Source organism: Malaya genurostris, chromosome 2 (assembly GCF_030247185.1).
Source record: "Malaya genurostris strain Urasoe2022 chromosome 2, Malgen_1.1, whole genome shotgun sequence".
Lineage (NCBI taxonomy): Eukaryota > Metazoa > Arthropoda > Insecta > Diptera > Culicidae > Malaya > Malaya genurostris.
Window position 1 is genome coordinate 14,581,914 of NC_080571.1, and position 17,452 is coordinate 14,599,365.

The 17,452-nt window shown below is 36.0% G+C and overlaps 1 protein-coding gene across 3 annotated transcripts; it reads left to right on the plus strand.

Moving 5' to 3' along the window:
* Window positions 1-408: 408 nt before the first annotated feature.
* Window positions 409-7,476, plus strand: LOC131432956 (protein elav-like). Of its 3 annotated transcripts, none has more exons than XM_058599612.1 (2): window positions 409-2,010; window positions 2,307-7,476. In XM_058599612.1, the coding sequence occupies exons 1-2, from the start codon at window positions 938-940 to the stop codon at window positions 2,320-2,322; spliced, it is 1,089 nt and encodes a 362-aa protein (XP_058455595.1). In that variant the 5' UTR covers window positions 409-937; the 3' UTR covers window positions 2,323-7,476. The 3 variants fall into 3 exon arrangements, with proteins under 3 accessions (XP_058455595.1, XP_058455593.1, XP_058455594.1); XM_058599610.1 differs by having other exon boundaries at window positions 3,154-7,476; XM_058599611.1 differs by having other exon boundaries at window positions 6,362-7,476.
* Window positions 7,477-17,452: the final 9,976 nt, after the last annotated feature.

Here is a 17,452-nt window from a genome sequence, read left to right on the forward strand (position 1 = left end):
AAGCAGGATCTGGAAGGAGTTTTCAATAAATAATCAACAGTAATTGGTAATTATTATACTTACTGAATAGATCGGGGCTCTTACGTCTTCCTTTTGGACTAATTCAATTTTTTTCTTATTACCTTTGGAAAATTCCTCCGAAATATTTCGTCAGAAAATAACTGCATAGTGCCAATCGAAAATATAACACGTAAATGATAATTATCTAGTGAAAAGCTGACACATTTTTTAAAATTTCGGCAAAAGCAACAGTCAATTTAAAACTGGTATTTCGAACTAAGCAAGCGATGCAACATTTCCTTCCTTCATCATTGAGATCATCTGTTGTATCGGTGATGTACTGCGACAAGCGCAATGTTCGCACTACTACAAGCACACCGAATAGTCTATAAAAGCGTGCGTGGCAGCCATTACGAAATCATTGTATCGTCATCAGCGTAGCGTCACGGTTGTGCTCTTTTTAAAAGAATCCAGCTTAATCTCAAAACAGTTAGCTCCTATTTCTATAGTAGTGCAGTTCCAGGGATCATCCACATTCACATCTATATAACTACACACGCGCGTGAGAAGAAGAAAGTGGCATCTCGTCTGATACGACGGAAGAGTGAAAGAGATAAAGAATAAAATTGATTTTTCACTTGAATTTCCTTCGTTTTTGTGAGGAATTACTAGCAAATTTGGGCCGACGTTTTTGATTGACATAAAGTGATTTGTGGCCTGTAAAATAAAAACGGATTACAAGTGTAAAGTGCTTTGAAACCGGAAACATTTGCGATCAAATTACCCATTCATCGACACTCGCTAAAAGTGTCTGAGCAGAGTTATCGCCAGTTTTAAAAGTGCGAAAAAGTGAAAAAAAACGTGTGTGGAAACACATACAACCAATTTCTTCGTGAAAGCAAGTTAAAAGTACAGCCTCAAAATTACTACTTCAGTCATGACGAACAAAGTGCTAGCGGCCGTGCAAGATTTACAAAAACAAAATGGCGAATCGCAGAGCACCAATGCGACGGCTTCTGGAAACGACACTACCCGTACCAATTTGATTGTAAATTATTTACCTCAAACGATGTCTGAAGAAGAGATCCGTTCGCTCTTCTCCAGTGTTGGTGAGGTGGAAAGTGTGAAGCTGGTGCGCGACAAAAATGTTATCTACCCGGGTCAACCGAAGGGACAGAGCTTGGGGTACGGTTTCGTAAATTTTCACCGTTCACAGGATGCCGAACAGGCAGTAAGTGTGTTGAACGGTCTGCGCCTACAGAACAAAGTACTGAAAGTGTCATTCGCTCGCCCCAGCTCGGAAGGAATCAAGGGAGCTAACCTTTACATTTCTGGTCTGCCGAAAACCATCACCCAAGAAGAGTTGGAGGTTATTTTTAGACCGTATGGGGAAATTATTACGAGCCGTGTTTTGGTACAAGATGGAAATGATAAACCCAAGGGTGTCGGCTTTATTCGGTACGATCAGCGCAAGGAAGCCGAACGAGCAATTGCTGGATTGAATGGAACAACTCCGAAGGGACTGACCGATCCGATCACTGTGAAGTTTTCGAATACTCCCGGACAAACCACTGCAAGCACTAAGATTGTACAACCGGCTTTGCCTACTTTCCTGAACCCGCAGTTGACTCGCCGGTTAGGAGCTATTCATCATCCAATTAACAAGGGTTTGGCACGTTTCTCACCGATGGGAGGTGAAGTGTTGGATATGATGTTGCCAACTGCACCGACTAATGGTATTGGAGCTGTTGCTCCATCTGGCGGATGGAGCATTTTCATCTACAATCTTGCACCGGAAACAGAGGAAAACACGTTGTGGCAACTGTTCGGACCGTTCGGAGCCGTCCAGAATGTGAAGATCATCAAAGATTCGGCTACTAACCAGTGCAAAGGATACGGATTCGTCACCATGACCAACTATGAGGAGGCAATGCTGGCGATTCGATCACTGAATGGATATACGCTCGGCCAGCGGGTGTTGCAAGTCAGCTTCAAAACCAACAAATCGAAGTAATTTTCTTGATTTACTACCTAGCAGATTTCTTTCTCCTTTCCACAAACAAAAATCACACTAACATACCAGACCACACGAGATCACCGCATGTTGAAGTGTTTAAATGATTCTCATTCCGCTAAAAATACCATTTTTTTTTCTTTCTACTACTATCTCTGGCCTCAGAATGTGAACAAAAATTTAATTCTCCTTCGTTCGCTGTACTCCAAAAAAAAATTCAATAATAACAATGCAACGCAGACTACATTTCAAATCAAATTTCGTAATTCTGATGCTGATGTTTTGATTTCAGCTTCGGTGATCACTAAGTGCAAGAAACTTGCTGGTTTGAGTGGAAGGTTTGTTAAACTCATCGGTACGCCACCCCTCGCTGAGGAGATCGATAAACCACCCCCGTCGCCGAGCTACGCTGGTGCAACGCTTTCTTCACACATGCACACAAATCAGACTACTACAAATTAAACATTCAACCAAATTGACGAGGGTGCGATTTTCGTGTCTAGCAGTGAGCAGGGGTGCGTTCCGCTGAGTTTGGAATTCTTCCAACATTTTTATTCAACGAGAGACGGGGGTGCGCATGCGAAAAACATCAAAGCCAGCCATGAAAAATAGAAAAAAAAACTTACTGTAACCCCCCCTTCGCGGTTGACGTTGCTCAACCTTATAACTAGAGACAGAAAAGACTCAGCAAAATCCGCAGCAAGCGAGCAGTGAAACGAAGCCAGCGAAAGAAGAAGAGCTAAAAACAAGTATGTGTGCAATTCAACCATGTTCTATTCTTTCTCTGGATATTCTGTTCCATTATTTCAGCCATTGCTTTCGCTTTGCTTAGTTCTCGCCCGCTAATCGAGCCGTAATCTTTAATCTTTGATCACGACTGATTCTTTGGTTAGATATTTTTTTTCCAACTTGTAATCAAAGCCTACTGAGACATAGAGTTGAACGTTACTCAAAGTTAAAAGCAAAACGTTGGAAAACCGTGTAGCTTTCTACGCTAGTTCGCGTTTTTTTTCTAGCACGAGTATCGCGTTTCTAGTGTTAGTACACTACTCTTTTCATTAGAGATTAATTAGCAACTCAACTCATGATGTGCTCTTTTTTTTCGATTCGGTCGGAATTTGTTTACACAATATGCGCAGCTGGAATGATGATGATGATGATAACGTGTGATGTGATCGGCCCCAGAGACTGCACGTTCTTGCTGCGGATTTACACAAGTCATTAGAAGAATTTAATTTTTGTTTTCACGATCTGTTCGGCTGAAAAATTATCTTTGGAAATTCGTAATTCTAAGGCTTCAACATGCTAACGGACTGGCTGAGGTTGAAACCATATTAGTTTAAACTTTGACAGGCTTCCTCTGGTAGGAGGTCACATTTAACATTTACCGTGTCTGTGTGGAGAAGAAAGCTGTCAGTAAGTCCATTGAATGAACAATGAGAGAAAGAAAAAAAAAACGTTACAGTAAAACACAACGGTTGCATTGCTGACCGTTGATGACGAAAACGACGATCAATGAAACAAACATAGCTAAGTGCAGTGAAATGCCAGCTAAAACATGATAACTGAAAGAAACACGAAAATCTAGTCGAAAGAAAAAGAAACTTTTACAAAAGCATAGTAAAAACACAGGATAGGCTCTTTTACGCGTTAGTCTTTAATGTCCCCCTTACTATATTAACTGAAGAAACTACAATTAATCTATACCGACAAAGTGTATTTTCGTAAAGTGTAATGAAAGTGGTACTGCAATATTTATTAACAGAAACGAGATAACTTCTAATATACCAACGTCGCCACGATTTTAGTTCATCACACATTGCACATCAGAGCATTAATGCGAGCAAGCTACGATGAGAAACGATACAAAATAGTAAGATTGTGTAATAATATTTTAGGAAAATTTTATTTATTTTTACATCTTATTTATTGACGAAAGAACAAAAGGGAAACTTGCTAAACAAGAACAAGTTTTACAGCTTAAGCATTAACACGCAAAGGATCTCATATTAGTGTGAAATAAGTGAAAAAGCATAAATGTGGTTAAATTTAGAAAGAACCCCATTCAAAGCCCATTGAATTAGTCAAATTGAGAAGATAAAATCTACGGACACAACAAAACAAAAAAAAAAAAAACGATGATGGAAGAACGCGCAAATTGAAAGAGACACAAAACAAACGAGAAACGTACTTAAGAAAGGTATAAAAATAAGTCAAATGAGCCATACTGTGGTCGTCAGTTGAAGATAAAGTAGAATAATAACTAGTTCCCTGACAAATGGAGATATTCTGTTTTGTTACATACACTCTTCCGTTCACTTGTGGCCATTCAGGTTTTTTTTTCGTATGGCTTCAATGTTGCTTGATTTCGGAATTTTTTGTACCAACACTTACCAACCCGTTGTTCAGGTCTGGTAACAGAAATGTGACGATCTATTATTTATTTTTCTGTTTTCGTATCGGTTTATTTTTTATCCGATTATGAAAAAAAAAACCACAAATAAAGAATTCTCATACATTTACGAGCCAGAAACCCACCACATGGGCCGCGAACTTTCGTCTTTGTTCGAGGCTTGATCAGAAAATTGGCACTAAAAACCGAATCTAAGCAGATCTAAATCTCATACTATGAGGGTAAAATTCATACCTTTTAACCATACAAGCTAAGCAAAGCATCATTAATCTGAAAGTGTTGAGCCTGAGAGGAAGGAATGAATTATATATATAAACAAAACTGCAAATTAAAAATATGTGAAAGGAAAAATAACAATGTCGCACAGTAATTTTAAGGTAACATAAACCAAGTTATTAATATATACAAACTCAAACCCCCTTTATGAAACAGGCATCGCTAAAAACAGAATGGTAGCAACACAAAACAAGAATACTCCAACTTACCCTTCTCTCACAAAAAAACCTGATGATATTAGAACGAAGTAAGATGTTAGAATGAAATTTTCTACTTTATTTTCTGCCTAGGTTCAATTTCGATTATTCCTGGGTTTTTCATTAACATAACAATTCCATTTCCCTAAGTTCCACATTTTCAAGCATTTATGTGAAATACCATTCGTAACTTCTAGTCTAGAGGCTGTGACAGGTCGCCCACTGACAGCCGAGTGTTTAGCATCGATGCAACCGAAAGTGTCACGAAAACGGGCGTTTACTCCTCGTGAAAACAAGCAAAACAACAAAAAAATGCAACAATTTTGCCGATGCTAACCATCCGAATCTATTCCATTAAACTGTGATACGAGCAAAACAAGAAAATAACATTTAAGAAATCAAGAATGTGTTGACACATGTTTCAGCTCGATTTGTACACAAGCACTGTGTGCCGTATATATTTTTAGTTCTCGCTGAGTAATGACTTTTTCGATCTTTTCTCGCTCGCTCTCGAACATTCTTTGCGCTTTGCGCCCCTGGTGGTCGACTATGCACGAAAGGGCACACGCATCCATTTGACATTTGATGGCAAAAACCAAAAAACATGCATAAAAAGGAAAAAACAAAATGAGGAAAGCGATACAAATGGCTTCTGGAGCCAAAGGGCAAACGAGAACATTTTTGATCTCTGTTTTGTTCTACTGCATTTTCAGTTTCTTTCTTAGTTTGTTCTTTTTCTTCGTTTGATTCTATGATTATACGTTCGTTTTTTCGTTTGTTTTGGTTTCTTTCGTTTCGTGTTTTTGATTTCGGTTAACATGATAAGAGTCACATAGTAGAACCAGCACCACTGTACCAACGAGTTCTAGCAAGACATCCAGTAAATCCAGGAAAAAATCATTCAGACAGAGCAGACAGAAAGATAATTAATTTTTGTTTTATAGTTTGCATTATAATTGTTTTTAGGATCCTAGCAGGATGTGTACAATTTTCTTTTTCTTTTTATTATAATTTCGTTAAAAAAAACGGCGAACACAAACACAAACACGCGTAATCAGAGTAGGCCAAACAACGAAAGGGCAATATGCAGTAATGAAGACAGTACCAGGTGTCGTCGTTTCCGTAGAGTGTTGTTGCTACTTATGGATTTTGTGTTATTATATTCTTCAGTTATTCATTGTTGTTTTCGTCTTCGTATTATGGTTGATACGAACATTAGTTGTAATTTTATTTTTATTTACTTTGGTTCATGAAGTCTCGAGAAGGTAATATCAAACGGTAATATGGACGTATGCGGCGAAGGACGCATTGCATACTTATTATCTTCTCCACTTACTGAACTGGTTATAAGTTAATCATAATTTACTTTATTTCATTACATGATTTTCCATAAGTTTTATATTCGTTTATTTCTTAATTTTTTTTCTTCCTTTTTGTGTGTTTTCTTTTCTTTATTTTTAGGTTTTTTTTTAGAAGGAATTCAGAGTGATGTGTGCAATAGGATGTGACTATATGTTTTCTTTCTACCTTCTTCTCACCTTAATCTGCCCGCTCTTGTTCTTGCTTTGGCTTGATAAGATTTTAAAATAAAATGAGAAAATATATACTTAGAGCGAAACGAACAGAGAGAAAAACTATTTATTTCAACAGATTTTCATACTTATTTAAAAACAGAGCAAGTTTGGATAGAGGATCGTTAGTAATTTAAGTATATTTTTGTAACTCTTTAGTGTATTCATGAATGATTTTCCGTATAAACTGGCAGTTTGATGCTCCATAATTTCAATTATCTACAGTTTGCAACCAACCGAAACGTACTCTGTTTGTTTGAGTATTAACGCAATAATGAACAAAGAGTGCAGTTCCTTATTACTGATCAGATGAAACTCATATAAAAAAAAATGCGTCCAAGAATCTAGTATAATGTTTCACAAGAGCGTAAAGCGTAAAGTTTGGTGACGATAAAGTACAAAGATGCTTGAGTAAAACAAGTGAAGTTAGCATTCCTTCATGTTTTAAACGGAAAATCGTAGCTCCACATGATGCTAGATTGTTGGACATCCAAAAATAAATAATCTTAAAACAAAAAAAAAACTCAAACAAAAACAACCAAAAACACTAAAACTATGAGACGATAAAGAGTCGCTGTCGAAACACCGCTCGATTTCCGTTCAAGGATTCAGTTTCCGTATTACAGCACCAGACCAGATACCACCTTTAGGACAAAACTGAGTGGCTCTCAAATAACTTCTAATACTGATAGTGCAGAAATCTTTAGCAAAAGTATCATAAACATTTGTCACGTCGTGTAGTTTGATTTAGTATCTCACCTTGCGTTATGTTTTCGACAAACTTCAAACAAATTCGATTTCGAACCAGTCACAAAACAATAGCCGAAAAGCAAGCTAGATTGTTAGAAGCATCAATTATGCTTTGATTTGTCATTTTTTATAATCGAATTAATCAGTGTATGATTTTATTTTCCTGAATACGTTCTTATGTGTATATATAAAAATTATAAAAAAGCAAAACATTAAAATAGTAAAAATATGGAATACAATAAAAATTATAATTTACGTCTGTTTTCTTTTCATTTGATTTCTTCCGTTATTCCGTTATTGGTTTTCACCATAAACAAAGACAAAAAAAAAACAAATCAAACTCAGAAATTCAATTTGGCGCGTGTGCTTTCTTTACTTCATTTTGGTTCTGTACCTTACGTCTGTTTAATACAACCAAAAAAAAATTTCTATGTTCCGTTGTGCGTCTGTTAGTTTTTTTTTGTTGTTTCAAACGTTTTTCACTTAATCTCGAACCCGTATGCCCCGTATATTCATCACCAATCGAATCCGTATCTGTTTTGATCGGTACTCGTGCGCACATACACACAGACACACTCACACACCCACGCGATTACCTGTGATCATCACGCTACAGCTGAAAAATACACGCTTTCCCGGGGGTCGAAACGTCAGTGTGTGAAGTTTTTGTTCGTCGCTTTTCTGTCTCTCGATACGATACCACCAGACAGACGTTGCATTTTTTTTTTGAGTTTTGATGACAAACATACGGCAAAGAAAACGAACAAAAAACGAATCACTTCAACAACAGAAACCAAAAAAAAAAGAAAAATAATTCGACAAACGAAAATTTGTTTTGTGTTCTAGTATGCGTTCTTTATCGGCCTTCTTCTTTGTTTCCTCAGTCCACGAGAGAGTTTTCACTACCACATGCCAAACTAGTATATGTTCTGTCAGTTTTTGCGTTTCCGAAATTTTGTGTGCGTGTGTGTGCGTGTATCGCAAGATTTTTTCAGTTCCGGAAAGTCACGCTGAAAAGCCTACCGAATCAGTTTACACATCGTTTCGTAAAGCGTATTGTTTTAAAACCAAGAGACAATAATTTCGTTTGATTATTATTATTCTCTTTATGTGGGTAAGTAATGAATTCGATTTTCTTTCTTATTGCCATTTATCTATTTTACGTTGTCTACGTAATCTTACTATCAATTTATATCTTGTTATTATCCGTTGTTTTCTATTCTATTCGCATATCTGACTCAGTTGTAAACTTACGATAAGTAGACTGCATGTCAAATATGCAAATTTATTCTCGTACCTTTTATTGCCTTTGTTTTGTTACTGTTCGGTGACCATAGAAACAGTAAACTATAATGAAGTTACCACAGTTTTTACGATACACCGAACGAAGTTAATGGTTTAGTTGTTACCAAAATAGTTTGTGTCGGATTCGCTTCATTGTTAGAATCAGCACATGGCCAAATCATTAGAGAAGTTTGATGGAGCAAGCAAAAAAAAAAAATAAAAAATTCAAACTAGCTTTAATTCGAGTTTGAGTTTACATTTATCATGAAATTTATCACACTAGTGTAAATAATGGAGCAAATTCATATGAATTGTCACCTCGATCGACCTCACAATAACTGATATGTTTTGTTTTTTTGTTCAAATGCAAACTTTCTGTTTTATGTTTAGCATGACGTTTGTAAGTAGTATTATTACGCAATCAAAGCTGCGATCCCACATTATTCATAGTTTCATCGTTTTCATTTCAAAACTTTCATCATTAAAATATGATAGTTTATTATCTACGTTGATTCGTGATTTGTATAAACATATTGTTGTCTATTAAATTCATCAGCTGAACGTGATATATAATGTTTGTTTTTTTCTTTCTTCTTGATTTTCATAGGTCACCTTTGTTAACACAACTTTATGATTAATCACGAAGTATCACTTTTAATTTATTTTCAGCTAAAGAGAGTAAGTGCGAACGAAAGTATGCGTTTCACACTTCGATTTTACAGGTACATTTTACATTTTGATTCTCAGTTTATTGTTCCATGATTACTGAAACAACGCAGTATAAGTTTGTTCTCTTGATTTTTTCGTCATATGTTCAAACCTGTAGTGATACAAAAAAAAGACTTTTACAAAAAAAAAACTATCGATTTCAAGAAGACGACGAAATGACGAAAAAGTTAGAACAAATATATTCTCTTCCTTTCGATAATGATAAGCGTCAGAGCAGGCTGTGAGTTGCTAGAACAAAGATTCTAGGTTAAACAAAAAAATACAAAGACTGAAAAACAAGTACTAAAAACGTAGCACAAATATACAAAAATGAGCATAATAAAATAAAATCAAATAAAATAAATAATGAAAACCCATCATAACTGTTTGTTTAAATCATTCGTGGTCATGCAGGGACCGGTCGAAGGCAATTTACTGTGCCTGGAAAAGGGTGCGGTTCCTCATGGAAAAAACGCCGACGAGTGGCGAATCTCGTTTCCTCGTCCAACCATTCTCACACACACACCCATTCACATATGCATGTCGAAATACGAACAGTCCCGTTCGGAAACCACCCACATAAGCCACCCGGAAAATCGATTTTTCATTCCGTACAGTACGGATGTTCGCTACTTTGCTGCACACTTTCACATTTTAGCTTGAATCATATTTTTACGATAGACTGTTTCAACGATGGTTGATTGCTGACGAGTTATGGTAGGGACGTTGTCCCTATATTCATACCATTCAAAGGGGCATTGTTAAAATCACTCTGATGAAAGTAATCATTTGAAAACAAATGATTTTAATATTTTAGTTGGTTTGGCATAGTGTCATTATATAATAATTATAGATCAGTTTTTGCAATGCATTAGCAGAAATACAGACTGAAAAATCAAATGAATGAAAACTCACGGAAAACATGATTTTCAGGAATTTTGTTCTACCTCTGCACAGTGTTGCCGAGGTGGCAGAAACCCAAAAAAATGTATTATTGCATAGTTCACCAGTGCCGTAGTGAGGGTGAGGCGAGTGAGGCGACCGCTTCGGGCGCCAACATCCATCCAATCCATGGGGTGCCAAAACATGATGGAATTGGTAAAAATCTAAGACAAGACCAGACAACTTGGGGGTGGGGCTGCTCTTGTTCCAAAATGGACCAGTTTCTGATTGGCTGATTTTGATGTTGCTACCCGCACATTGTGAAAAGAAAAAAACTTTTGCAGGGTACGCGAGCAATTATGCCAAGTATAAAGAAAATCAGATTAGTATCATACTGCTACAAATCCGTGCATACGGTGGTCATGTCATATCGATTCGAATGGATAAAATGGTGTATTTGAGATAGTTGGTGGTCGAAACATGAATAAATAACGAACAATGTACAATTTTCCATGTTTACCCTAACAGAGACGACAGTTTCGTTTACATTAAATATCTTTGCATTTCGTGTAGATTGGGCGCGATTATTCAAATCAGAGCTTGAAATTGTCACGCATTCTCAATGAAAGAATCCAATCCATCAGCCTCATTCTCAATATTTTAATGTCTCATTAGTAAATTACCGACACCAGAACAAACGAAGAGAGACGAAGCATTATAGTTTCTCATTGAAACAAAGAGAGAGTATAATTGCCAACGTCACTCTTTCCTCTATGACAATTCTCATTCTTTCATCGAAGTATTGAAAATCTGTGACGCTTGGCTATAAAAAGTAAATCGAAGTAATAACATCCCAGAACCTCTTTGGAAACCAAAACTACTGCAAATTCGAGCACCAACAGGTAAAATTCATTGTGAAACCTTTTTCTATCATTTTCGATTCTCACAGCTTCGGTTGAATATCGACATTGCCTACTATGGGATTTTCACTGAAAACTGCCAATGACTGAAAGGGCAAATGAAAGAAAAAACACAATTTTGAAACGACTGTCCCGCTTATGTCATTGACTGGACATGGATTTCGTTTTCATAGGTTGCAAGCAAAGCTGAGACTGACAGTAATTTCTCGTTCTTCTATTTTATGTCAATGAAAATGACTTTTATTAACAACAACATACCAAACGAGAAACTTGTTGCACATCATACAAGCAAAGTGCGCTTTTCCAATCACACAATCGATGCGGGAAAATTTAAGAAATACAATACAAGAGAAATGTTTGCTACTTGGGAATCCTATCAGGTCGTGGCTCGAACATACGACAACTGGCTTGTAAGAACAGCGCCCTATGTATTGAACCGCCAACTCTTTTCTGTACAAGGACTCGTACAAAAGTGTTTCGTTTTTAGTTGAATTATGTTGACACAACACCTCTCATCACCAACATAAACAAACTAACGGTACATTCCAGTAAAGTACATCTGAAAAAGTACATTTCACCGTGATACTGACAAGGATATGAGGAACACAAAAGATAACTGCTTCCTAAATGTTCAAAACAGAAACTAACAGTGCAATGACATTAGTTGGGTAGTCCTACGTCAACAGTTCGAACAACCCAAACTCAAGGACTATCAAGGACTCAAGGCAAATATAATGTTTAAGGCAATTATAAGCCAATTGCCATTAAAAAATATTTCGATTCCGGAAATCTCAAATTCCATTGTCGATTTTTTAGAATTATTTTAGAGAGTTTAAAAAAAAGTCATATATTTGAAATTTTAGATCCAGAAGTTTTAAATTTCAAGACTTTTAGTATAAAAAAAAATTAAAAATTTTTGTACGTTCCAGATATGGTTTAAGAAAAATTATTTTGATATTTTAGATCTCGAAGCTATAGACATTTGACGTCAACATTTTTTTTTTCGATTTAGGAAGTTTAATGGACTCCCTCTTATAGTTTCATGACAGCTAGAATCAATTCCTCTTTTTACAAGTAATATGATTAGTTGTTTTGACGCTTTCATAAAACTTTTTGCATGGTCTAATAACCTAGCACGAACAACTCATCGAAAATAAAATAACTAGAGCGAGAATTAAACAATTAAACACTGTTAATTCAATTCTCTCACAAAACTATTTTCGTATCAATGTGTGGTTTAACAGATCGGCTGAAAAGTTCGTATCGTTTCTATGAGAGGGCGCCACAAGAATTAAATCCATACCATTTTCAGTTAGTACCAACCTTCAAAAGATACGTGTATACATTTGACAGCTGTCTGATTATTAGTTTGTGAGGTATTGCATTTTGAGTGAAGCTACTTTTGTTATTGTGAAAAAAATGGAAAAAAAGGAATTTCGTGTGTTGATGAAGCACTACTTTTTGATGAAAAAAAGTGCCGCCGATACCAAAAAATGGCTTGATGAGTGTTATCCAGACTCTGCACCGGGCGAAGCAACAATTCGTAAGTGGTTTGCAAAATTTCGTACTGGTCATATGAGCACCGAAGACGATGAAAGCAGTGGACGTCCAAAAGAGGCTGTTACCGATGAAAACGTGAAAAAAATCCACAAAATGATTTTCAATGACCGTAAAGTGAAGTTGATCGAGATAGCTGACACCCTAAAGATATCAAAGGAACGTGTTGGACATATTATTCACGAATATTTGGATATAAGAAAGCTTTGTGCAAAATGGGTGCCGCGTGAGCTCACAATCGATCAAAAACAACAACGAATTGATGATTCTGAGCAGTGTTTGGAGCTGTTATATCGAAATAAAACCGATTTTTTTCGTCGATATATAACGATGGACGAAACATGGCTCCATCACTTCACTCCGGAGTCCAATCGACAGTCAGCTGAGTGGACTGCACGCGATGAACCGAACGCAAAGCGTGGAAAGACTCAACAATCGGCCGGTAAGGTTATGGCGTCTGTATTTTGAGATTCGCATGGTAAAATTTTCATCGACTACCTTGAAAAGGGAAAAATCATCAACAGTGACTATTATATAGCGTTATTAGAGCGTTTGAAGGACGAAATTTCGAAAAAACGGCCTCATTTGAAGAAGAAAAAAGTTTTGTTTCATCAAGACAATGCACCGTGTCACAAGTCGATGAAAACCATGATGAAATTGAACGAATTGGGCTTCGAAATGCTTCCTCATCCACCGTGTTCTCCAGATTTGGCCCCCAGTGACTTTTTCCTGTTCTCAGACCTCAAAAGAATGCTCGCTGGTAAAAAATTTAGAAGCAATGAAGAGGTAATCGCTGAAACTGAGGCCTATTTTGAGGCAAAGGACAAATCGTACTACAGAAATGGTATCGAAAAGTTGGAAGATCGCTAAAATCGCTGTATCGCCTCTGATGGCAATTATGTTGAATAATAAAAACGAATTTTGGCAAAAAAATGTGTGTTTCTATTAAACGATACGAACTTTTCAGCCGAACTGTTAAAGCAGGGATGGAAATAAGCAAGTTTTTTGATTCACAGTAAATAAAAGTAGTCAGTATTATCTTTTCATATCACATATTTATTGTAGATATTATAATGAATTTTGAGACGAATGATTTTTGATAAGATAAATTTTGGTTTTACTTAGAATTTAAAAATGTCTTTCATGTCATTTCTTTCATTTCAATTCCTACAATTCAAGACACAATCGCAATTTTAGTTTTGATAGTCAATTTTTTTATTCACGGTGTTCGTTTTTTTTATTCACAATCGGAAATCTTGATTCGCATTTTCATGCGCAAAATGGGCTTATTTCCACCTCTGGTTTAAAGTATATCTATGACAAATTTGTTGTGGGTTATAGGGTTTATTACTTTTTAGGTTAGGTGTAATTTCACGGTTAAGGAAAATGTCATGTCCGCTATTTTGATGTTCTACCGTTGATTTATTGACGTCAAATAATTTTCAGAATATAAAAAGAGGAGGAAATACGTATACGATTGACTTTTATGCTTCACTTTCAGAATGCTTGAACTAGTTCTGGCACAATGTTGCTGATTTATATCACAATGACGATAAATCTTAAAAAATGATATTTATTAGTTATAACTTTTGCATTCACGGTACAATATGATGTAACACTCAAGAGAGCTACAAGTGTTCACTAAAATTGAAAATTTTACTTGACATAACCTTACAGAAAAATGAAATAATGTAAGTTCGTTATCATGGTGTTTGCTCAAAAAATAACGGGGTGACTATTTTTGAGTTTGCCTCGGGCATCAGAAATCTTCACTACGGATTATCGAAAGCGGTTTCATCTGCACCGGCCTGCACAAGCAGATTGAAAAACTACGAGCAATATTTTTGTAATTCCAGAACTCTAGAACTAAATTCTTGATCTGGAATTCGACCCTGAATTTTGCTACTGAATTCGGAGCCAGTCTCTGGTTCCCAATTCAGTTTTTTAGTTAAGTTCCAGTTGCTGAATGTTCAGAATTCAGGTTCTGGTGTAGATAAATAAATGGTGGTAAAAAGTGCTCAACAGTTGAGAACACCGGATAAATTTCATAAATTGGTACTTTTAATTAAATTAAAAAAATTATTCCCAAACAACTATACAAAGTTTTCTTCCAAAAACAATCTACAAAGTAATCCAAATATAACATATGTTATTCTCATTTTGTGTGGCAGAATACGTTTGTCGTCAATAAGTCATAAAGGGTGATATTTTTTAAGAGGTATAGGATTCGAGTAAAAAAAAAAACGCAAAGCAATTGAGAAAATTCATGAAATCTTTATTGGAATCGATAGAACGATGCAAATGTTGGCCGCGGCTCCGCTTTAGATGGCCCATGTGTAAGGTCCAATTTTGGCACACTCTCTCAAACATATCGGCCGGTATTTCACGAATAATGTAACCGGCCCATAACTCATACCAAACAGAAACTTTTTTTAGTCTTCACTCCAGATGCGGCAATTTTGCCCAGTCACCTGTCGCTAACCACAATTTTTCGATAAAAAAGTGAATCTTCCTCCAACTTTGATGATTCATGATTAAATTATAGACCGATCTGAGTAAGTTTGACAATGACACAAGACACGACTCAACGTTGCCAGGTATACCCAAAATACCGATAATTCACGGATCGTACAGATAAATACCGTGATTTCGTGATAGCATGGATAGACATGGTTGCTCACCAAAATGAGCTTTGGTGACATTTCCGTGAACTTATGTTGACGAGATTCTGATACCGATACGGTACAGATAGATTTTTGCGCCAAATACAGATTTTTGGAAAAATGACCTGGCAACGCTGACACGACTCACGCGTGATCTGTCAATAACAGTGTTGCCAAAAAGATACCAACAAAAAATGACCCTTTTTTTTAGAATAGATGCATCGTTGCAATTCTGGAAGCGAAACAGTGACAGTTCAAAATTCACACAACCAATTATTTGGAAGAATGAAAGAAACATGTCAGTTTTATTCGTATTCACGTCCTCCAGTTATGTCTTTGACATTATACCCACCCTCCTTTTTATATGTCCACACAGTAACCTACATTCTGAACCAGGATCTAGGAACTAGAACTGAATTCAAGATCTTAATTCGGAACCTGGGACAGGGGCAGAATTCAGTTTTAAAATCCAGGTCATGAGTTTTATTCCAAAATTCTGGACTCGAACCTATTTTTAGAATCAAAATTCCAAATATAGTTCTAGAACTGAACCCGTTCCAAAACTTAGTTCTAGAACCAACGCGCCGAATTTAGTTGCAGCATGTATGTTCTGAATTCTGAACCTAAATTCTTGAAAATTCTAATTCTGATTTAGCTTCAGAATTTATTTTCAGAATTCAGGTTCAGACTTCAGAATATGCATGCAGCTACTAAATTAAAAGTGTAGATTTATGAACTACTTTTAGGAACGGATTTGTTAAATTAAATTCTGAAACTGGATTCAGTTCAACATAAACTGTTATGCAAGACGAAACATAAACTATACAATTGAATTCTGGTTCAAAAAGCAATTTCAAATTTCAGGTTCTGAGACGAGATCTAAAATTTATTTCCGGGATCCAGATCTAGAATTCATATCTTGAACATTGGCCCAAAATTTTGAATTTATATTACTAAATCAGAATCCTGGTTTTGAATTCCGAACATAAATTAAAAACTAAATTCAGTTCGAAAATATATTCAAGAAACCTGTTTCAGAAATTTAGTTCAAGAATCCAGAATTTGATTTTAGTTCCCGAATATTAGTTTCAAATTCTGAATTGGAAATGAAGCAAAACTAAATACTGAAACTATAGTCTAAACCTGACATGAAGTTCAAAATTCAGGTGGTCCAGGTTATGAATTCAGCTCCAAAATTAAGTTTAGAATCCAGTTCAGTTTCCGAATTCTCTTTGGTCCCCTACTAAAGCACAGGTAACAGATGTACAGGCTCACATATGAACTGTGTGTAAAATTTGCTCAATCAGCGTGGCGAACATTTACAGATGTCACCACGATCGACACAAGGTTCCACGTCGTCGGTTCCACCACGATTTGTGTTCCGCTTTCACATGAGCCGCATTTTTTTGGTGCAACATTTACTTCACGCTAGATATTTGTTTTGCTGTTGATTAAATGACAAGTTTATTTTTGTTTTATTCCGATCGAATTCTCAATGTGATTTATGCGACATGGAAATAAAGACTGTCCCAGAAAGTATGGACGCACTTTGATTTCGCCGTAAATAATTCACAAGTGTTAGATATTCAAATTTTATTCGATATACTGATAATATTAGACTACAACAACAGAATATTATTCTCAACATTTGCTACTTAGCCATTGTAGACTAGCTGGCGCACCTTCTTGCGAACGTTCCTCATTAAATTCCGTACAGACTTCTTGGCGACATGTTTTCTAAGATGTGCCTTCGATAATGCCCAAAATTCCTCTATTGGTCGAAGTTGTGGGCAATTTTTAAGTGCTGAAACATGCCTGTAAGGCTGAGAATGTTGACACACATTTAAATCATGCTTGTAAAATGCATTTTCAAACGTTCCAAATTACGTTCTTATGAATAAAGTCTTATCTGGATTTGTGTCACCCATCATTTAGTTTTTAGTAGGTTTTAGCTGTGTATTGTTCTAAATAACGTTTCAATTTTTTAACTTATTTTAGTTTTACGTTTTACGATAACTATCTTTTGATTTCTTCGATCAGTCTCAAGAATATATTCAAAGACAGAAGGAAAATGGTGAAAGACTGCTTATTTTGTGGTGATTGTTAGTACAACTTCTGCAGCTGAATGTGTCTGTTTAAGTATGAAATGTGGAATAAATTCGCATATTTATTACTTTTGCACATTGAAAATTCATCATTCATATGAAAATCAGTAGA

Coding starts and splice junctions, on each gene's coding strand:
- LOC131432956 (XM_058599610.1), top strand. CDS start 938: ATGACGAACAAAGTGCTAGCGGCCGTGCAAGATTTACAAAAACAAAAT. Junction 2,011..3,153: donor TTCAAAACCAACAAATCGAA/GTAATTTTCTTG, acceptor CAATATGCGCAG/CTGGAATGATGATGATGATG.